At 39.7% G+C, this 23,522-nt stretch overlaps 2 protein-coding genes across 2 annotated transcripts in view; one reads left to right on the plus strand and one right to left on the minus strand.

Annotated features, from left to right (window-relative positions):
- Positions 1 to 6,519: 6,519 nt before the first annotated feature.
- Positions 6,520 to 7,253, minus strand: LOC126483626 (NADH dehydrogenase [ubiquinone] 1 alpha subcomplex subunit 11). Its single transcript, XM_050106669.1, has one exon. It carries the CDS (start codon positions 7,129 to 7,131, stop codon positions 6,637 to 6,639), a length of 495 nt encoding a protein of 164 aa, XP_049962626.1. The 5' UTR covers positions 7,132 to 7,253; the 3' UTR covers positions 6,520 to 6,636.
- Positions 7,254 to 7,454: 201 nt separating this feature from the next.
- LOC126483622 (protein XRP2-like) overlaps positions 7,455 to 23,522 on the plus strand; it is a 51,790-nt gene continuing 35,722 nt past the window's right edge. The window contains exons 1-5 of the mRNA XM_050106666.1: positions 7,455 to 7,646; positions 7,750 to 7,959; positions 9,989 to 10,161; positions 10,309 to 10,465; positions 10,570 to 10,726. Of these exons, the coding sequence (XP_049962623.1) occupies positions 7,480 to 7,646; positions 7,750 to 7,959; positions 9,989 to 10,161; positions 10,309 to 10,465; positions 10,570 to 10,726 (864 nt within the window). The 5' untranslated portion in view covers positions 7,455 to 7,479. The remainder of the gene's footprint in view (positions 7,647 to 7,749; positions 7,960 to 9,988; positions 10,162 to 10,308; positions 10,466 to 10,569; positions 10,727 to 23,522) is intronic.

Consider the following 23,522-nt stretch of genomic DNA (forward strand, 5'->3'; position numbering starts at 1 on the left):
CCATACAAATACTTTCAGAAATGACTTCCTGACACTTAAATCAATACTGGATGTTAACAAATTTCTCTTCTTCAGAAACGCTTTCCTTGCCATTGCCAGCCTACATTTTATATCCTCTCTACTTCGACCATCATCAGTTATTTTGCTCCCCAAATAGCAAAACTCCTTTACTACTTTAAGTGCCTCATTACCTAATCTAATTCCCTCAGCATCACCCGACTTAATTAGACTACATTCCATTATCCTTGTTTTGCTTTTGTTGATGTTCATCTTATATCCTCCTTTCAAGACACTGTCCATTCCATTCAACTGCTCTTCGAAGTCCTTTGCTGTCTCTGACAGAATTACAATGTCATCGGCGAACCTCAAAGTTTTTATTTCTACTCCATGAATTTTAATACCTACTCCGGATTTTTCTTTTGTTTCCTTTACTGCTTGCTCAATATACAGATTGAACAACATCGGGGAGAGGCTACAACCCTGTCTTACTCCCTTCCCAACCACTGCTTCCCTTTCATGTCCCTCGACTCTTATAACTGCCATCTGGTTTCTGTACAAATTGTAAATAGCCTTTCGCTCCCTGTATTTTACCCCTGCCACCTTTAGAATTTGAAAGAGAGTATTCCAGTCAACATTGTCAAAAGCTTTCTCTAAGTCTACAAATGCTAGAAACGTAGGTTTGCCTTTCCTTAATCTTTCTTCTAAGATAAGTTGTAAGGTCAGTATTGCCTCACGTGTTCCAGTGTTTCTACGGAATCCAAACTGATCTTCCCCGAGGTTGGCTTCTACTAGTTTTTCCATTCGTCTGTAAAGAATTCGTGTTAGTATTTTGCAGCTGTGACTTATTAAGCTGATAGTTCGGTAATTTTCACATCTGTCAACACCTGCTTTCTTTGGGATTGGAATTATTATATTCTTCTTGAAGTCTGTGGGTATTTCGCCTGTTTCATACATCTTGCTCACCAGATGGTAGAGTTTTGTCAGGACTGGCTCTCCCACGGCCGTCAGTAGTTCCAATGGAATATTGTCTACTCCGGGGGCCTTGTTTCGACTCAGGTCTTTCAGTGCTCTGTCAAACTCTTCACGCAGTATCATATCTCCCATTTCATCTTCATCTACATCCTCTTCCATTTCCATAATATTGTCCTCAAGTACATCGCCCTTGTATAGACCCTCTATATACTCCTTCCACCTTTCTGCTTTCCCTTCTTTGCTTAGAACTGGATTTCCATCTGAGCTCTTGATATTCATACAAGTCGTTCTCTTATCTCCAAAGGTCTCTTTAATTTTCCTGTAGGCGGTATCTATCTTACCCCTAGTGAGATAGGCCTCTACATCCTTACATTTGTCCTCTAGCCATCCCTGCTTAGCCATTTTGCACTTCTTGTCAATCTCATTTTTGAGACGTTTGTATTCCTTTTTGCCTGTTTCACTTACTGCATTTTTATATTTTCTCCTTTCATCAATTAAATTCAATATTTCTTCTGTTACCCAAGGATTTCTACTAGCCCTCGTCTTTTTACCTACTTGATCCACTGCTGCCTTCACTACTTCATCCCTTAAAGCTACCCATTCTTCTTCTACTGTATTTATTTCCCCCATTCCTGTCAATTGCTCCCTTATGCTCTCCCTGAATCTCTGTACAACCTCTGGTTTAGTCAGTTTATCCAGGTCCCATCTCCTTAAATTCCCACCTTTTTGCAGTTTCTTCAGTTTTAATCTACAGGTCATAACCAATAGATAGTGGTCAGAGTCCACATCTGCCCCTGGAAATGTCTTACAATTTAAAACCTGGTTCCTAAATCTCTGTCTTACCATTATATAATCTATCTGATACCTTTTAGTATCTCCAGGGTTCTTCCGTGTATACAACCTTCTTTCATGATTCTTAAACCAAGTGTTAGTTATGATTATGTTGTGCTCTGTGCAAAATTCTACCAGGCGGCTTCCTCTTTCATTTCTGTCCCCCAATCCATATTCACCTACTATGTTTCCTTCTCTCCCTTTTCCTACACTCGAATTCCAGTCACCCATGACTATTAAATTTTCGTCTCCCTTCACAATCTGAATAATTTCTTTTATTTCATCATACATTTCTTCAATTTCTTCGTCATATACAACCAAAAGAATGCAGAAAACTGTACTTAGTAATTCAACCAATGTAGTTCAGGAGCATTATTCTGATGGGGGAAAAGTTGTGTATGGGGTCCACCAATTCTCAATTTTAGTCCACTGTTTCTTCTCATACAAGTAAATAATCTTTTGTCTAATGTACAACAAGCAGAATTATTTCTTCTTGCAGATGATACCAGTATTGAAATCAAACCACGCATAAATAAAGAAACAGAAAAATAGTGAACACTGTACTCAAGAGCGTCATTAACTGGTTTTCTGCAAATGATCTCACACTCAATTTTAAAGAGAGAGATATTCAATTCTGCACATCTAGGCATACTACTCTAATGATAAGCACAACAAATGTTGAGGAAATAATAAATTGGGTGGAAATTTCAAAATTTTTTGGTGTCCGAACTGATTAGAATTTGAGCTGAAAAAAGCACATTTTGGAACTGCTAAAACAGTTCAGCCACATTTGCACTGAGAATCATCATGAATCTTGGGGAGACAAAAATCAGTAAGTTGGCATATATAGCATATTTTCTTTCCATAATGTCATATGAAATAGTGGTCTTGGGTAACTTATATTTAAGAACAAAAACATACTGTAAGAACATTATGTGCTCAGCCACAATCATCTTTTAGATATCTGTTTAAGGATGGTGCTGGGTGCCCCATGGTAGGAAGTTTGTTTTTGTTGTGGTCTTCAGTCCTGAGACTGGTTTGATGCAGCTCTCCATGCTACTCTATCCTGTGCAAGCTTCTTCATCTCCCAGTAACTACTGCAAACAACAACAACAACAAACATAAAATTCACGATGGAACTGGAGAAGGAGGGACAATTTCCATTCCTGGATATACTAGTCAAGAGAAAGGCATATGGCACATTTGGGCTCAGTGTGTACCACATACCAACTCACACTGACCTATACCTGCAAGCCAATAGCTGCCACTGCCAGCACAGCAGAATGGAGTGCGCAAAACTCTAGTCCGAAGGACATATGATCTGTCAATCCTGACAGTTTTTGCGACAGAAATAGAACACTTATAATTGGTGTTCAGCAAAAATGGGATTTCCTCTAGAGAGATCCAGAAGGCACTTTGACCTGTCAGTCAGCCACAGGATCCAGAAGTTGAACCAGAAAAGGCAAAGAAGACGGCATACCTGCCATGCGCTGGACTGATCTCTGTCAAGATCAGCAGAATTCTCATGAAGGATTACATCAAGTTGGTATTTTGCCCACCCACTAAATTTGGGACAATGCTGGGGAATGTAAAGGATGACCTGGGGCTACGCAAGCTCGGTATTTACAACATCCCATGCCAATGTGGAATGTCATACATCAGCCAGACCACCAGGACTGTGAACATCAGGTGTAAAGAACACGAGAGGCACACCAGACTCAGACAGGCAACAAAATCAGCCATAGCAGAACACTGTCTAGAACTTGGTCACTCAATAAATTACAAAGACACCCACCACTATCACACAGAAGCCAAGATACTGGGGCAGTGTTATGAAAGAATCCATTGAGATAACGGTCATTGAGAATCTCATCAACTGTAACTGGATACCAGCTCAGCATTGCTTGGGACCTCACTCTTGGGCTTCTGAAAACTCAACATAGGACACTTCAAGATTTTGCAAGAAATAGAAGTGCAGACCAAGAAACCAGCCATGAGCAAGAGCACCAGACATTACAAATTTGGTTTGACACACCTCAGATGATGACCACAACCACAGAAGACGGTCAAGCTGGGCGTAGCTGGCATTTGGAACACCAGTGCGAGAGAGGACCATTGGAGCCACTCCTGATGGACGTGGACCACGGACGGAACATCCCATGTGATGCAAACTGGTTACAGAATGCCCAGCAAGAAACAGAAGTAGAGATCAAGGAAACAGCCATGTGACAGAGCAACAGAAAATTACACACCGGCTTTGACACACCTCAGATAACGACCATGATCCTAGGGATACTGAACACTATCCACCTATGAATCGTTCTCAGGTGACTCCTGAAAGAAGACAGCGAGTTAAGCTGTCAAAATACCAGGTGTGAAGGACACAAACATCAAGCAGAGATTCCAATTATTCAACATGTCACCAGATCACTGGGAAAGCCTGAATAAATACATCTGTTTAAGGAGTTAGGCACTCTGACAACTGCTTCACAGTATATTCATTCCCTTTGCAAATAATCTAGCTTACTTCAGTGTAAAAGGAATAATGACAAACAGAATTACAATACCAGAAGGAAAAATGACATTCAACACACCACATTAAGATTGCCTTAAGCACATAAAGGGGTGTACAATGCTGCAACCAATATTTTTCATAACTTACCTGGTGATGTAAAATTTCCAATGGACAGCAAAGTAAAATTTGGATAAAAAAAAGAACTTAAAGTTTCTCCTTGACAACCCCTTCTGTTCCATAGAATAATTTCAATTGCTGTTCCTATGAGAGAATTGAAGTTCCCATGCCTCATGCAACCCCAGACGATTTCTATGACTGTAATGTGTAAAAGGTGGTAGGTAAGAACTCCTACCTCACACTTGTATAATTAAAGAAACACTTATAAATGTTCAGAATGTCACCACATTTACAGATTAAATTGTGCTCTTGCAGTCTGACATACCTTTGTGTGTTCTTTGCACGCCACAATCACTGGCAGTAGTAATGTGATATGTAATAACAATATTAAGAAAAATGTTAAGATATGAAATTAGTTTTCTTGCACACATTTACATTCTTAAATGCATAAGATGCCTAGTCACTACAAAAATTAATAATCTAGTCAACAAAATCTGCTTGGGAGTGATATCAAGTCAATTGTGAGCGAGTAATTTATGCAACATCACATAAGAAAATTACAATTAAACTGAAAAGTAAAGGGAGAAATATCCAAAAATATTTCTCAGTGGTTTTGATATTGGTACATAGAAGTTTACCTGCAAAGAAAAATTTGGAATAGATATAGTGGCTGACCTTCCTCCTGTAAATCTTTTTGATGTGAACCTATGCCTGAAATCCAGATGTAGTCACATGCCTGTTGGTTGGTTTGTGCGATTAAAGGGACCAGACCACATGCCTGTGCAACAGATGTGGGAGAGTGAAGATAAGGGTAAGTTGTCGTCAGTGTGTGTAACTGACCACAGTCGAAAAAGTGTAGAACCACTGATACAGGTCGCCCGTAGTACCACAACCACATTACGTATACTAGGCCTGTAGCTATTATTTTGTTTCTCTGGTACATCTTCAGTATTACTTCCTAGTTGTGTTGCATGGATAAAGGTAATGATTTGTCTTGTCCATGCTTCAGTTATATACTCTGGAGGTAACATATTCAATAAGCTCCATCTAATATAAAGCACAAAATTGGTAATTCCTACCAATTCAAACTAAACTTAAAAGCATACATCATTAGCTACTCTTTTTATAAATTATCAGAATAGCTAGATACGGGCACTGGAAGGTTCTGTTAGCCACATGACGATTAGCACTGTTTGTTACAACTAAAAATGTATTACGCATAATCTCAGTATCCATAGATGTAAAAACCAGCTTCTTTGAAAAATGCTGTTGTAACCAAGTAAATATTAAACTGCCTACGGCAGCTATACAATAAATTGAAGGAGCAGCAGCTTCCTTACCACTTTACTTTATTAAATTTACATGGCATTAAGCACTATGGCGACAGTTTATTGTTACTTCAACATAAAAATCGAGACTGTCTTACGTTAATGTCACCCTTGACTCATTTCACACCACTAATGTTTCTCTTTCTTGATTGAATTCATGAAACAATGAATAAATAGGTGAATTAAAATTTTCAGGATATTATTGTTTAGTGTAATAGAAAAGTTGCATGATACCTTCTCCGTCATGTTAACATGTAATATGCTGCAAACAACAAATTTGAACAATGATGAAAACACTATCAAAAGACAGTCAAATGAAAGTACTTAATATTTAAGATATCAGTTGTCATATGGACACATCAATAAAACAAGAATTCATTGTGAAGAAAGCATGAATTTCATTTCGGTAATTTGCATTTTCATTGCACCTCTCTACAACTTATAATACAGACTTTCCTTGACAGCACAGTTTCAAAGTTGTTGACATTCATGCATATTTATATAATATTGCACTTTCCAACTGCCTTTCATGGATCCTTATTAAACAATCAGGAACTGGGGGGAGGGGGTGCCAAAATTAATTTCAATTGTAACCAGGCTATGCTACATCAAAATATAATTCCAAACTAGTTTCCCAAAGATTACCAGAGAAAGCATTGTAAAACGTCTACTTCATTGCCATACATTACATTTTCTTATTTGATGCAGGTCATGTATGTATAAATAAAAAGCATAAGTAAAAGCATACAACAGCCATTAGATAACAATTTTGCTTTATTCACATTAAATAAGCTACACAGACTCTCGACAGGTAATGTCACTGATCACATTCATCTAAAGCTGCTAATATACACATTAATCAGTTGTATACAGTTACTCTGAAACCTTCCAGTTTCCTGGACGGTGATCAGTTATAGTCCAGTCCTGTCGTACCCCTCGAAGAGATCCATGGATATGTCCTGGAGGTTTACCGATGAACTCCCAACCTTCTTCAATTGACAGCTTCTTGGCGACAGCGAAGCCACCCAGCGCCACACAACCAAGAAATCCAGCAAAAATACTCCTCCTCCACGCCCCGAACACTCCACCAGCAGCACAGCCACCCAGGAAATAGTTAAGTTTTCCGTCCTTCCCGCGAGCATTCGTGGCGATACATGTTGTGGCAGAAAATGAGGCTGCCATTCCCATAATGGGAAGGGTAATATATCCATATCTCATTAATGTAGGAAAATAACCTTTTGGCCGAGAATACATAATAACGTCAAATGACGACAGTCCAAGGCCGATAAGTGCTCCAATTTTTGTGGTATACCACATTTTTTTCAAACAGTCTTGCCCGTCTGGGGAATCATAATATTTGTAGCCCATGTTTCGTCTATGCGTTCGTTTTTGATCTCTTCGACTACCGCTCAACTATGTTAGTACGTTGGACTACACTCTCGGATCTCGCCTTCTGCGCCCCCCCACTTCGCGGCAGTGAGCAGCAGCAGACTTTTATTGTAAATACTATGCCTCGATCAAAGTTAATGCGACTATTTATACTGAAAGAATATATTTTCATACTTTTGTTTTAAGGAACTACGTTACCTCCCCCTTAAATGTAATATAGGGTCGCTATATGCAATAAATTAATAAAATTTCAGATTTCAATCCGTAACCGAAAATGTAACACGATATGTTACTCGCTCGTCAGAGATTATAGTGGTGTGTAAACAAATGGCTTATGGCGTGGGTCGGGTATCTTATCGAAAACAAACACTGCTAGAACAGTATTTTGTGCAGTGGCTGAATTTGCAGCAGGAAAAAGCATCGATTATGGGATGTCTTTTCCACAAGGGAAGGCGACAGGATACTAAAGATTCAAAAGTAAAGGAATATTCGTGGTATGACACTGTCAATAATTTGACAGTTTTTGTTAACTTTTCTCCTTTCGTTCCATTTTTCTAAATCTATCCATTTTTTTTATCATCCATATTTCATTCTTAGGGACAAACGAGATAAAGTCAACCTGAAAGATTTTACTGTGGAAAATTTGGACAACGAAGAAATTTGGAAGCTGCCGGGAACAATTAATGGCCAACAGTTTGTTATTCAGAAATGCAAAACATCAACTGTATATTTATTAGATCATATAAATACCATAACTATCGACGATTGTGTGAATTGTAAATTTGTAATAGGTGCTGTAAAGGGCAGGTGAGTTAGGTGTCATGTCTGTAGCCACCATTTGTCAAATGATAAAACGCGATTTACAGCAGAATATACATAAAATAGTGCATACCGTTAAAAAACCAATACATAAAATAGTGCATGTCATTAAAAAAACAGTTTTTAGAAATTTTACGTTAGATTATGTAAATCATACACAACAAACCCATAGAGAAGAATCGGATATGTAGCAAGAAATAAAGTGTGTTCTATTTATTTAACTACAATACAGTAAAATGGCTAAAATATTACATTATATTATACTGTTAACATGTATTGTGCTACTGCCCGGATGAATTATAGTTGTCTTCCGTGGAATAGAAGAAATCACTCCACAGAAAATGTGTGTCAAATGACAAAAGAAAACGATTTTTGTAGCTAGTAAATTGCTTGCTTCTAGGATGTGCATATTTAATACTTAACTAAATACACCTTAGAGTGCACACACTGTTCGAGCTAGGAGAAGTATTAGTTTTTTCTGTGGGATTGTGAGAGGAATAACGCGCGATAGCTTAAAAGGAAATGTATACTACATACATCTTCAAAGCATGCAGATCCTTCCCTTTACTGTGGCCTAAGTGACCAGCTCTTCCTTCATATTTTTCCCCAACCTATCCTTATTTCCTGTCCGAGACAGGAATTATTAGGCTAGTTTATGTGCATATTTTTATGTGAGAAATTTCATTTACACTGCTGCATATTACTTAGTAGACATTTAACAACTTTGTTATCATGTGACACTGACATCAACTCACAGGCCTTAATGCCATTCAGGACGTATTATATTCACAGGCACTTTGCTTATATTATGCCTAATGATGCCAGTCATATCATATTTACCATTTACAGCTATGTACAGTACCATGTGCATCAATGGCCTTGCCGCAGTGGTAACTCCAGTTCCCGTCAGATTACTAAAGTTAAGCGCAGTCAGGCCGAGCTAGCACTTGGATGGGTGACCATCCAGTGTGCCAAGCGCTGTTTGGCAAGCAGGATGCACTCTGTCCTTGTGGGGCAAACTGAGGAGCTACTTGATGGAGAAGTAGTGGCTCCGGTCTCAGAAACTGACATATGGCCAGGAGAGCGGTGTGCTGACCACCTGCCCCTCCATGTCCACATCAGGTGACACCTGTAGGCTGAGAATGACACGGTGGCCAGTCAGTACCACTGGGTCCGCTAGGGCTTGTGGGCGGAGTTTATGTTTACAGTAGCATGAAATAGTATTATACCAAACCTGCTGAAGTATCTATCCAGTGAGGCCTGATGCTCGGTTTAATTTATAAAACAACAAATCTCAAAACTTGATTCACTATTATAAACCTTTTTATTTTTGATAATGCTTTCAAATTAGTTTCTGCATAAGAATTAGATAGAGAAAACCTTAATGCTATTTTCTTGGGGGGGGGGGGGGGGGGAGGGGAATTGAATGTGCCATCTTTCTAATCACATCATAAATCAACACACATCAAAGAAGCAATCCAGATGATAGTGTTTCTCACAGGATGGTCATTTGGCCTTAAACTGTGGAGTTTTTGTCGATAACATACTGCTTCCTGATTCACAGTTACCATTGCATAAAGCACAATGTTCCATCTTCCTTGGATATGTATAACTTCCAGGTCGTGAGCAGAGATTTTCTGCTGTAATTTTGGCATCTGAATAGTCAGTAGTTACAGCTACTAGCATTATATGAGAATTACTGTAGTTTGTATAATGGGTCATTTTTAACTTAGAATGCCATCCATTTACTTTGAGATATATTGGTAGGTTTTTAGATATTTTAATAGCTGTCTCCTCAGTAAGTGAGAACTAGTGCTTTTTTTTCACTCGTATTTGTATCATCTGTAGAGGAGATAAAAATTTCCATGCCGTGTCACTGTAAGTGAGAGTTCATTAATGTATGTTTGAAGTAACAGAGAACCCAAGTAGTGTGCCGTGTCTGATTGTTTCAATTTCAGGTTACGTGTTACTGTGTGACACTGAGTTGTACAAGGCTTTGCTGTTCTCCTTGTTCCAGCATTTTTCTGAGAAACTGCAAGGACTGTTCTTGTGTTGTGGCTTGTGGACAGTTTCGATCCTGTGACTGCAGGAAAATAGATGTATTTTTATGTTGCCCAACACAACCTGTCATAGAAGCATCAACTAGTATGCACTTTGGCTGTTATCAGTTGTATTATGATGACCTCGAAGGTAATGTAGTTTTTATAGTTATTCCAATAATTTCCTTATGGAGAATGTACTAAATATCTTTTGTTTGTGTTTTCCTTTTTATTGTATCTACTATATTACATCCAGTTTTCTGTAGTTAATTCATATAAATGAGTATGGAAATTGCAGATCAGTTTCATCAAGCAGGGTTAAGTGCATTTAATAATGAGTGGAGTGTCATTCATGACTACACACCTGTAGAAGGAGAAAATAATTGGTGCCTTCTTCCCGATACAATAACAATCCATGATTATATCTCCATTCCAAAAGCAGAAGAACTGAAAAAGTAAGCATGAAAGGCTATTGTTGTGACTATTAAGTATTCGTCAGCAATTATGACTGAATAGTTTTCAAACTAATGCTCATGAAATGTATCAATTTGTCTTGTAGGTTAAATCTGTCTTTGCTTGAAGATAAAAGTGTTGTGCCATACACTTGGGGACCACACAAGACAATGGATGGGGAATCATGTCTTGTAATATTTTTCACAGATGGGCAGCAAGTTCAGCGTGCAAAAGCTTTCATCAACACTCTGAAGAGAGAAAACGTAAGACATAAATGAAAATATGACATCCATATTATGTTTCCAGTTGATGATTTAGATTAAACCTTTTCGTTTTGGCAAGTAGAATTTACACAGCAATTTAGACATTTTCTGTTATTAAAATGTTTATCAAATTTTTATCAGCTTTAAATTAAGATACATTTTGATGCTAATGTGGTAAGCAACTAATGTGGAAGTGTGGGACAAAATAACAGAAAACTTTCCTGAAATCTTCTCGGGTGATCAGCCGAGTAAAGGCGTCGTCTTCTCGCAACGTTTCGAAGGGTTTCGTACCCATCATCTTCTTCGCTTGAAGATGATGGGTACGAAACCCTTCGAAACGTTGCGAGAAGACGACGCCTTTACTCGGCTGATCACCCGAGAAGATTTCACGAATGGAATACGCCGAGAAAGTCTCAAATCACATTTAACAGAAAACTGTTTTAATAAAACAAAGCTAGTGGTTCCAAAGACATTGGACCAGCCTTGGGAGAAAACAAGATTCAAATTTCTATCTGGCCATCCTTTTTTAGATGTTCTGCAATTTCATTGTCTCTACAAAGATGAATAGCAGCATGGCTGTATTGAAAAGGGCACAGCCATTTCCCTTCCCCCACCATTTTCTTGTCCATGATTATGCTCTGCCTCACGAAGTTTTTGCACATTAGATCCTAATCTTCCTTTACATTTATCTCCTGTTGATGCCTTTCTTGATTTTATGCTGTATCTGATCTTTGGTTTGCTATCTTTCATTTGTAGAATATCAGAAGCAAGTGGTACGAAAATTAAGTTGTATCAGACTTCTGAAGGTGCCTAATATGCTGATATATCTATAACAAGGACTGTGTATTAATTTGTGTTCAGACCCCAGCACCTTAATTTATGCCGACATGCAAAAATTATAGACATTTTATCAGCTAAGAGAAATTCTAAATAAAAGCCAGTCATAATCCAGAGTTACCACGAGCATCTTGAAAGAACTGTGTTCTTAGAACCTGGTCCCTAATCCATAACAATCAACACAGATTCATCACAAATTAGACAGAGTTACGGGGGCATTCCAAAACTCCTCTTTTTACTTGTTAGTGCATATTGTATTGTCATGAATATAGACATGTCAAGTTCTTCATTTGTTCAATATTGTCCTGTAGTATTTAAAACTGCCATTGTGCCAACACACACAGTTACAGATATTGTTATTGTGTTGCACATCTGAAAGCCAAATATAAGTAATTTTTCTTAGTAACTCACGTGTCTGATTTAGATATTATGGATAAAGAAACTTCCTGGCAGATTAGAACTGTGTGCCGGACCAGGACTCGAACTCGGGACCTTTGCCTTTCGCGGGCCAGGTCCCGAGTTCGAGTCTCGGTCCGGTACACAGTTTTAATCTGCCAGGAAGCTTCATATCAGCGCACACTCCGCTGCAGAGTGAATATCTCATTCTGGATTATGGATCAAGTTTTTCAGTTTTATTGGTGATTATGTAGGTCACAAATGAATGATGGAGGATGAGACCTCTGACCAACTATCCACTTGGATAAATGTCCACTACCAAACTGTGACCAGGAACAGAGTTGACCATCCAATGGGGAACACATCTGCTGTACATACTCAGTTTCACGAATACCTGCTTTACAACCCATACTATCTGGAGCCCCCCCCCCCCCCCCCCCCCCTCCTCCACACCCCAGCACCAGATTTTCTGAACTACATAGATGGGTGTTTATCTTCGCAAGACATGTCCACATGATTCTCCACGTCTCAATCTCCTGTAATCCCCCACCTCACACTTGCCTCTCAGCTCCACCATACCCCAGAAACCTAACTTTCTCATCCACCATCCACACATACTCTTCGTCTGAGTCTCCCATTTCTCTGCTGTTATGTCACCCCTTCACAGTGCAGTCCCTCATGCCATTGTTATTGTAAGCTGCACAAAGTCAGTCTCTCTCTCTCTCTCTCTCTCTCTCTCTCTCTCTCTCTCTCTCTCTCTCTCTCTCTCACACACACACACACACACACACACACACACACACACACACAAACTGTGATAAAGTTGACGTTATACGTATTCTATTTATTAATGAGTATTACAAGGTGCGGGTCAACCAAAGCGTCCGACCCAACCCGCTGGCTTTGACCAGTGATGCAAGGCTGTTGTGGTGTGTGACGTCATGTCGGCGCGGAGTTTGTTTTGTGAGTAAAGCATGTTTGTAGGTGTTGTGTTGCGGTTCGTAGTGCCCTCTGGTGATGTGTTTAGGGGTTTTGTGTTGTGTGGTGTAATGGGTTCACTTTGGTCTTACTGATTATAATGGCTGGTTTGCGTTTTGGCTGTGTTTCGAGCGGAATTGGTTTCAGTGAGTTAATGATTTAGTGGTGTTGTGTGAAAGTTATTGTAGTGCTGTTCACTGTAGGTCGTATGTTAATGTCAGTAAATGAATTTGTTGTTGGTCTTGTTAGGTGTGGATATGACTGATAAAATAAATAGTGTGCGACTCCATACTATGATGGGCGCGACTCAGTTGGAGCTGATCAAATTTCTACGAGTTTTTGGGTTGATTGCGGAGGTGGTCAAGTGTGCTGTCTGTCGTAAGGAAATGACATTGGCAAAAGTTCCAGCGTCTCGGACCAGGGACGGTTATATGTGGTGGTGCTGTAGGGATAACCTATGGCACTCCATACGTCACGGTTCCTGGTTCAAGAAGTCTAGGTTTGCGCATGCGCGAGATTGTGTTGTTGATGTATTACTTTTGTTATAGATCCTCTCGAAGTTTTTGCGTGCATGAGACTGGCGTGAGTGGGAGGAGGGTGCTTGACTGGTTTTCGTTTTGTCGTGAAGTATGTTCTGAGTTTATTAAGTACAGGGGTAAGTTAGGTGGGCCTGGGGTTTTGGTGGAGGTGAACAAGTCACAGTTTGGGAAAAGGAAGTATGGCAGGGGTAAGTCTGTGGTTGGTCTCTGGGTGTGGGGGGCTATTGTACCGGGGGGTGGGTGGGTGTTTGGAATGTGTTTTCAGGGTTGTGGTGGGGCAGTCTAAGGTGGATTTAGTGGGGTTAATTGATTAGTTTATAGAACCAGGTTCCACTGTAGTTTCAAATGCTTTTTCTTCTAATAGGGGGTTGGGTGAGAGGGGGTACAATCATTTAGTTGTTAACCATAGTTTAGAGTTTAAAAATTATGAGACGGTAAGGGCTATTAGTAAGATGTACAGGCCGAAGGAGGTTGGTTTGGGTGGATGGGTGGCTACGGCTCAGGGTGGGGGGGAGTGGGGTTTTAATTGCTGGTACTGTTTGTGAGGGGGGTGGGAGTGGTTGGTTTGTGATTTAGTTGTGGAGGATCTATTTTGTTGAGCTGAGTTGTAGTGTGTGATTGAGATTTTTTTATTTTGCACTTGGTTTTTGTTTATGGGTATTTTATTTCGGGGTGGGGGAAGGTTGTGTTGGGTGTGAGTGGATTGGGTTGGGTCTTTCTTTTTGCTGTGTGTTTTTTCGTTGGTTTGTGGTTTTGTGTGTGTGTGTGTGTGTGTGTGTGTGTGTGTGTGTGTGTGTGAGAGAGAGATTGTGGTGGCCGACCTAAGTTGCGGTGCCGAAACTTTGTTGTGGTAAGTTTTTATTTATCTTGTTCTTAGTGTATTTGTTGTGTGTTAGGGTCGAGGGAAGTGTTCCATTACAATGTGTGGTTGTGGCTGTGGGTGTTCTGGTGTCGGGAGTTGGTTTTGAGCCATATAGGTCAAGGGAAGTGTTAGATTCTAATTTGTGGTTGTGGCTGTTTAGGTATCGCAAGTTTGTGGGAACGGGAGCTGCTGTTGAGCTACATCGGTCAAGGGAAGTGTCTGATTCCAGAGGATATTGTGTTTAGTGGAATTTTGGGAGTTTTGTGTTGTCGCTTTTTTTTTAGTCGTTTTGTGTGGTTTGGTATGGAGGTGTGTGTCTAAATGTGTTTATATTTACTTTGTCCCCACCCAAAACCCCCAATTTCCCACGCTTGTCCCGTTAGTGTCATTAGTTTTTTTGTGGAATGTGTGTGTGTTGGTTTTTCGATATTTCCATGTTTGTTATCATGTTTACATAATGACGTCATAGGCGCCATATTGGAGTCGTGGTGGATGGTGTGATGTCATGGGTCAAAGCAGATGGGTGGAATCGAACACTTCTGTATTTCCCAAGGTGCAATGGTTTACATTAATTTTTATCTTCACTTCCCCTTACCCCCCCCCCCCCCCCCAATACTATCTAAGCCAGTCAACTGCGGTATAACTTTTTTAATCATCACCACCAGTATGATCATCATTTGTATGCCCACTAGCTATTCTTCCTTTCTGATACTCCTCCCATAGCATGTCATCATCTATGCGATCCATAGCATTGAATATGCAGCACTTTTTGAATTATCGTAAAGAAGACACATTATAAGTTGCAGACAGGCACAATTAAGACACTTACTTAAACCTTTCAGCCACAACCTTCATCAGTAAAAGAGAGACATACACACCATTCGTACACAGAAGCAAACACACGTCATACACACATGACCACAAACTCCAGCATCTCAGGCTGAAATGCCAAGATGCTGGAGTTGGTGGTCATGTGCGCATGTGCAAACCACTTTCACCCTAGCATCACGTCATTTCTCATCCATCTTTTTCTTGGCAGCTAAAGATGAGTCCAGCAGCCATGAACACTTTTAACACCCTTCACATCAATAGTAACTTTTGATGGCATTCCAAAATAAACAGGGCTCTGATCAGCGTGGTCCATGTGGCTAAGCAAATAATTGTCCCATTTCCTTAGATTGGTCATGTTGTTGTTGTTGTTGTTGTTGTTGTTGTGGTCTTCAGTCCTGAGACTGGTTTGATGCAGCTCTCCATGCTACTCTATCCTGTGCAAGCTTCATCTCCCAGTACTTACTGCAACCTACATACTTCTGAATCTGCTTAGTGTATTCATCTCTTGGTCTCCCTCTGCGATTTTTACCCTCCACACTGCCCTTCAGTGCTAAATTTGTGATCCCCTGATGCCTCAGAACATGTCCTACCAACAAATCCCTTCTTCTAGTCAAGTTGTGCCACAAACTCCTCTTCTCCCCAATTCTATTCAATACCTCCTCATTAGTTCTGTGATCTGCCCATCTAATCTTCAGCATTCTTCTGTAGCACCACATTTCGAAAGCTTCTATTCTCTTCTTGTCCAAACTATTTATCGTCCATGTTTCACTTCCATACATTGCTACACTCCATACAAATACTTTCAGAAACGACTTCCTGACACTTAAATCTAAACTCGATGATTCAAATTTCTCTTCTTCAGAAACGCTTTCCGTGCCATTGACAGTCTACATTTTATATCCTCTCTACTTCAACCATCATCAGTTATTTTGCTCTCCAAATAGCAAAACTCCTTTACTACTTTAAGTGTCTCATTTCCTAATCTAATTCCCTCAGCATCACCCGACTTAATTCGACTACATTCCATTATCCTCGTTTTGCTTTTGTTGATGTTCATCTTATATCCTCCTTTCAAGACACTATCCATTCCATTCAACTGCTCTTCGAAGTCCTTTGCTGTCTCTGATAGAATTACAATGTCATCAGCGAACCTCAAAGTTTTTATTTCTTCTCCATCGATTTTAATGCCTACTCCAAACTTTTCTTTTGTTTCCTTTACTGCTTGCTCAATATACAGATTGAATAACATCGGGGAGAGGCTGCAACCCTGTCTCACTACCTTCCCAACCACTGCTTCCCTTTCGTGTCCCTCGACTCTTATAACTGCCATCTGGTTTCTGTACAAATTGTAAATAGCCTTTCGCTCCCTGTATTTTACCCCTGCCACCTGTAGAATTTGAAAGAGGGTATTCCAATCAACATTGTCAAAAGCTTTCTCTAAGTCTACAAATGCTAGAAACGTAGGTTTGCCTTTCCTTAATCTTTCTTCTAAGATAAGTTATAGGGTCAGTATTGCCTCACATGCTCCAACATTTCTACGGAATACAACTGATCTTCCCCAAGGTTGGCTTCTACCAGTTTTTCCATTCATCTGTAAAGAATTCACATTAGTATTTTGCAGCTGTGACTTATTAAAGTGATAGTTCAGTAATTTTCGCATCTGTCAACACCTGCTTTCTTTGGGATTGGAATTATTATATTCTTCTTGAAGTCTGAGGGTATTTCGCCTGTCTCATACATCTTGCTAGCCAGATGGTAGAGTTTTGTCAGGACTGGCTCTCCCAAGGCCGTCAGTAGTTCTAATGGAATGTTGTGTACTCCTGGGGCCTTGTTTCGACTCAGGTCTTTCAGTGCTCTGTCAAACTCTTCACCCAGTATCGTACCTCCCATTTCATCTTCATCTACATCCTCTTCCATTTCCATAATATTGTCCTCAAGTACATCGCCATTGTATAGACCCTCTGTATACTCCTTCCACCTTTCTACTTTCCCTTCTTTGCTTAAAACTGGGTGTCCATCGAAGCTCTTGATATTCATACAAGTGCCTCTCTTTTCTCCAAAGGTATCTTTAATTTTCCTGTAGGCAGTATCTATCTTGCCCCTAGTGAGATAAGCCTCTACATCCTTACATTTGTCCTCTAGCCATCCCTGCTTAGCCATTTTGCACTTCCTGTCGATCTCATTTTTGAGACGTTTATGTTCCTTTTTGCGTGTTTCATTTGCTGCATTTTTATATTTTCTCCTTTCATCAATTAAATTCAATATTTCTTCTGTTACCCAAGGATTTCTACTAGCCATCATCTTTTACCTACTTGATCCTCTGCTGCCTTCACTACTTCATCCCTCAGAGGTACCCATTCTTCTTGTACTGTATTTTTTTCCCCCATTCCTGTTAATTGTTCCCTTATGCTCTCCCTGAAACTCTGTACAACCTCTGGTTTAGGCAGTTTATCCAGGTCCCATCTCCTTAAATTCCCATCTTTTTGCAATTTCTTCAGTTTTAATCTACAGTTCATAACCAATAGATTGTGGTCAGAGTCGACATCTGCCCCTGGAAATGTCTTAGTTTGAAACCTGCTTCCTAAATCTCTTTCTTACCATTATATAATATATCTGATACCTAGTAGTATCTCCAGGATTCTTCCATGTATACAGTGAAACCTCTTTATAACGGTCCTCTATATAATGTTTTCCTCTATGTTACATCTGTTTTTTTCAGTCCCGGCTAAGCCCATATAAACAATGTTAAATTTTCCTCTTGACTGCGTTTCCTCTATATTGCAATTTCCTCCATGTAATGCTTATATTTTTGGAACTCTGGTCAGTTATTTACCTCTTTATAACGTTTAAGTGACTAAATGCATCGTTTTCCATTCTGTAGATTCACAGTTTGCACCGGCTCGGATAGCCCACGCTCAGCGTGTTTCATTTGTCAGCGGCAGAACATGGTCATTTGATATATGACGCACATTCTACTTGCGATCTTTTTAGCGCCATTTACTTTCACCCATCCACCTAATGGGCCCCATGTTTTAATTACAAAAAACTAATCATTTGATACATTGATGATTTGCAATGAATATCATATTACAGTGTTGTGAAAATTTAAAATGTCATGTATGGCACCATTTGTCAAAGCTGATTAGTGGTATCCCGATCTTCAGTAATGCCCTATAATTATTATTTGGAAGTCTTCCTGTTTATAGTGTTTTCCTCTATACAGTGTTCAGAATTTGTGGTCCCTTGAAAAATGTTATATAGAGGTTTCACTGTACAACCTACTTTTATGATTCTTGAACCAAGTGTTAGCTATGATTAAGTTATGCTCTGTGCAAAATTCTACCAGACAGCTTCCTCTTTCATTTCTTAACCCCAATCCATATTCACCTACTATGTTTCCTTCTCTCCCTTTTCCTACTCTCGAATTCCAGTCACCCATGACTATTAAATTTTCGTCTCCCTTCACTACCTGAATAATTTCTTTTATCTCACCATACATTTCATCAATTTCTTCATCCTCTGCAGAGCTAGTTGGCATATAAACTTGTACTACTGTAGTAGGCGTGGGCTTCATGTCTATCTTGGCCACAACAATACATTCACTATGCTGTTTGTAGTAGCTTACCCGCACTCCTATTTTTTTATTCATTATTAAACCTACTCCTGCATTACCCCTATTTGATTTTGTATTTATAACCCTGGATTCACCTGACCAAAAGTCTTGTTCCTCCTGCCACTGAACTTCACTAACTCCTACTATATCTAACTTTAATCTATCCATTTCTCTTTTTAAATTTTCTAACCTACCTGCCCAATTAAGGGATCTGACATTCCATGCTCTGATCCGTAGAACGCCAGTTTTCTTTCTCCTGATTACGATGTGACCTTGAGTAGTCCCTGCCCAGAGATCCGAATGGGGGCCTATTTTACCTCCGGAATATTTTACCCAAGAGGACGCCATCATCATTCAGCCATACACTAAAGCTGCATGCCCTTGGGAAAAATTACAGCTGTAGTTTCCCCTTGCTTTCAGCCGTTCGCAGTACCAGCACAGCAAGGCCGTTTTGGTTAGTGTTACAAGGCCAGATCAGTCAATCATCCAGACTGTTGCCCCTGTAACTACTGAAAAGGCTGCTGCCCCTCTTCAGGAACCACACGTTTGTCTGGCCTCTCAACAGATACCCCTCCATTGTGGTTACACCTACGGTACGGCCATCTGTATTGCTGAGGCACGCAAGCCTCCCCACCAACGGCAAGGTCCATGGTTCATGCGGGGGGGGGGGGGGGGGGGGGGTGGAGATTGGTCATACAACACTGATATATAAATCGTTTTCCATCAGCCATAGCGGAAAGTTGCAGAGCTAGCACTGTTTTGCATCACAATGTAAGCCCCATCCTCTTCGTCATCCTTGTGCATCAGGCACAACTTGGTTTGAATTCCATTACACATGTAGTTGGAAAATCCTCTTTACCTCCTGTGCCTTCATTTAAAGAATTTGTCAAGTAATCAGTGAGCCTTCACTGTGTTTCTCTAGTACATGCTGAACAACCTGCTTCTTCAGTTCAGGAAACCCTGCCCCTTTTCAGTCCCCTGAAAGTTTGGCATGTGGAACTGCTTTCTTCAGTTTATTCTTTATCTGATACCACCTAAAGACATTCATTTTTGTGACACCAAGTTGTCTTCCTGTTTCACAGTTATTTGTGGGCTTTGCTTCATGATTCATTATTCAATCAGTATTTTATGCATTTATGCAATTGTGAACTGTGATCTTGTAGATCTATATTTCACAGCAGAATCGTGGCTGCTATTTTCACGCATTATTGAGTCCTCCAGTTTACAGTTCTGACAATCTAAGCAAACTGAATCATAATAGTATGTTCTGCTCTCAGCTCCCTACAGCTGTATTGGTTGTAATCTTACCTGCTTGGGCTAATACTGCCACCAGCGTAGAAAAACAATGGTGCTGTAGAGCAGTAGTAGCTTTAATCTTTTGTTTCAAGTGTTCTTTGTGAACACATTTTTGTTAGCATTAATTTATCTCCTATAGAAATGTATATCATCAGTGAATATGTGTCCAATTTTAAAGGCAATTAAGTTCTGACAAAAAATGAATTGAAATGAACTGCAGTTTAAAACATAATAGGTGTCCAGAAAAAGCCAAGGTGCACATTCACACAGTTAGCTGTGCAGTGAAATTTTCTACCCACTAACTGCTTCCCTCCTCACATTTGTCTTAGTGCTCCACCTGGCTGGTGTTGCTGTTCCTCCTCCAGCCCTTCTAAAATCTTCTAATTAAATGTGTAAGTGACCTCTTTTGCCAGTTTAATCTGTAAAAGTAAGACAATCCATACATTAATCTAGTACAAAGCATAAAAGCCTTGACTGCAGTAAAAGTTCAGTCTGTGAAGGTAAGACAAACCTTCATTTTTTAGTGACAGATTTGGGGAAAAAAAATCATCTTATAGCCATGTAAATACAGGATGCACTATAGCTCAAAAAAGAGTTTATCCAGAAACTAGCAGAGTTTTCAGTCGGTTTATGTGCGTGTTGACAGTCTTAACACACCTACTATTCAGTAAATTGTTACCTTTCCTCCAAAATTATTTATGTTCTGCCAGAACATTCCATACCTCATGTATCGTAGTGGTGATTTGTGTTTTAAGTCAGGAAAGAGTAGTGAAAGGACGCCCACGTTCAGCGTCATATTCTTCAATCTAACATGGAGTTCATTACAATAATATCAAAATGCTCATATTGCATATGAGCAAAAAATATGAATACACCTACTTAATATGTAAGTTGTGAAATGCAAATCTTTTTGCTAGTGGTACCTGTTATTTGTTGATCACTCAGTTGTGACCATCTCACCAGCTCACAGTATCAGTCATGAGGGCACACAGTCAGTGAGCAACTTTACACAATTTCATATTTAGTGAGCTTGTCAACCACTCTGGGGAAACTAACGGAGTAACTGATATTTTGTGAGTGTCGTACAGCAAATTCATGTAGGGCTGGTGGCCTGTAGTGTGTTCTTAAATGTTGTAACAAAAATAATTTGGGAGTGGTGACTTTTGTAAAAATAATGAATCATTAGTACAACTGAGGAGTGCTGTGAAAAGTGAAAGTTGAGATGTTCCAGTGACTGGTACTTGCCAGCATATTCTGCACTTTGATATCTGATTATGCAATACAACAGTAGTTAACCTAGAAGCATACCCCTGATGACCTTATGCAGTAGACAGTGTCAATGTATTTTGACTCTCTCATCTGTAACTGGTGTAGATTACCATTATAAACAATCTAGTTGGTACTACTAGCTTATCAGTTGGGTGATAGACACGTATTAAAAAGTCTCGCCAAATGAAGTGGGACAGTGATAAGTCACCAGACTTGCATTTAGGAGGACAGTGGTTCATATCCCGATCTGTCCATCATGAGTTAAGTTTTCTGTGGTTTCCATAAGTCTTAAGGCAAATGCCAAAATGGTTCCCTTCAAAAAGACTGTGTGCTCCATCTCCAATGACCTTGTAGTTGACATGATATTAAACCTTAATCTTCCGTCTTTCCTTATTAAATGTATTTTGGCTTAACAACTTGTCAGCTTTCCATTACTCAGTTTGTATTTTTCATCAACACTTTGATGTTATTTATCCATCACAGAAGGTGTCAAAATGGCAGACGAGTGATGGAAATTGTATGGTCTGGGGTATGTTTAAGTGACAGGAACTGGGACTTCTAATACCTGTAGGGAAATTCGTGGAAGATTTACAATACTGCCAATATGTAGAGCAGAATGCAGCTGACAATGTTGCAAATTTACCCAAACAGAGGGGTATTTTTCATGGTAAGTACAAATTGTGCTATGCTACATATTTCATACAGGAATTGTTCAAAAATTCTTTATCAGTTAGAATGGTTTCTGAATTCTTCATGTCTTAATCCTACTAAATGCATCTTGTCATAATCCACACATGTGCCATTCTTGGCATGTTGTATATTCCGCCATGAATACATTCCTCGTAGTTGTTAGTCTAGGATTTTTTCAGTCATTGTACAAGTTTCTGCCCTCGCCTACCACCTTTCACGAACTCTAGCTGTCACTCATTACACTTCCACCTAGCTAACAGACCATATTGCTTGCAACGAGCCTGTCATGCCCACTCTGGCTATGGTAATGTGAGATGGTTTACCACATGAGGGGCCATCACTGATGACACAGTTATTGCAGGTTTTTGTTCTGTGGTTGAGAAGGGTGGGGGGGGGGGGGGGGCAATTGCCGTTGTTTGATGTTTGTCTTTGAAGTGACAGATTCACTGTTGGGCCTCTTGTGGCAAGTGCAAGTGGGACCTACTCACCTAATTATTAAGTCATGCCAAAGCAGTCACTTCAACTGCATGAGCTTTACAACCTAAGGGTGGGAAGCTGTGTTACATCGAATTACGTCATTGCTTTGGTATAGGATGAACATTTGATCACTTTAATTTCTTCTATAGAAAGAATGGGCATTGTTTACTCCATGTTCAATAATTTTTCTGAATAATTAATGTAGTTTTCAAGACATGTATGCAGTACCATGCTAATGAAAATCTGCACAATATTTACCACAATTTCCTCGACCATACATTCCAAAATTGTGTTGTCAAACCTGTGGCACTTGTAACAACTCTTTGGGTGGAGGAAGTGCAGATGTAATTTCATATGTAAAAGCTTGTAACAATAAATTCATTGAGTACAGGAGAAATGAAAGCCGTAGTTTGCGTTTCACCTTCCTCTTCCCCCCCTCCCCCCACTCCCCCACTTCTGTGACTTCTTTATACTTCCATCCTTATTGGAGCTTGGAGTTCTGTACAGCTCATGTGTACTGTAGCTTTCTATGCTACAGAATTTTTGTTATTATTTTTATTATTATTGTTGTTGGCTATTGTCCAAGAGTTTTATTTCTGAGAAGATTATTTTCGCTTCCTGGACGATACCAGTGTGTATGGACGTGATTGTATGTGGAATGGCACCTGTCAGTTAGCAAATGTGGGGTCCATAGAAAGTTATTGAGCTCTGCTAGTAAGGCTCTTTCTGGCTCAGTGACTTGATTTAGTGTAAAGCATTTATATTAATTTCGTCTGATCCATTACTCTTATACTCTACTATAAGATAGCTACTAAACAGTTTTGTGATATTTCAATTATTTTCCATTCCATGCACTCTCTATTTCAGTGGTAGCAAAGGTACTGGGGAAGAGTGTGGTAAGTAGCAGTCTATCCTCTTCATGACATTGTCAATTTATGTCAAAATATACCCGTGAGTTGACATTCACTCACGTTCTGTTACTGAAAGAATACCAGCTTCTGCTCCAGT

The sequence above is a fragment of the Schistocerca serialis genome, chromosome 6 (assembly GCF_023864345.2).
Source record: "Schistocerca serialis cubense isolate TAMUIC-IGC-003099 chromosome 6, iqSchSeri2.2, whole genome shotgun sequence".
NCBI classification, from domain to species: domain Eukaryota; kingdom Metazoa; phylum Arthropoda; class Insecta; order Orthoptera; family Acrididae; genus Schistocerca; species Schistocerca serialis.

Coding starts and splice junctions, on each gene's coding strand:
- LOC126483626 (XM_050106669.1), bottom strand. CDS start 7,131: ATGGGCTACAAATATTATGATTCCCCAGACGGGCAAGACTGTTTGAAA.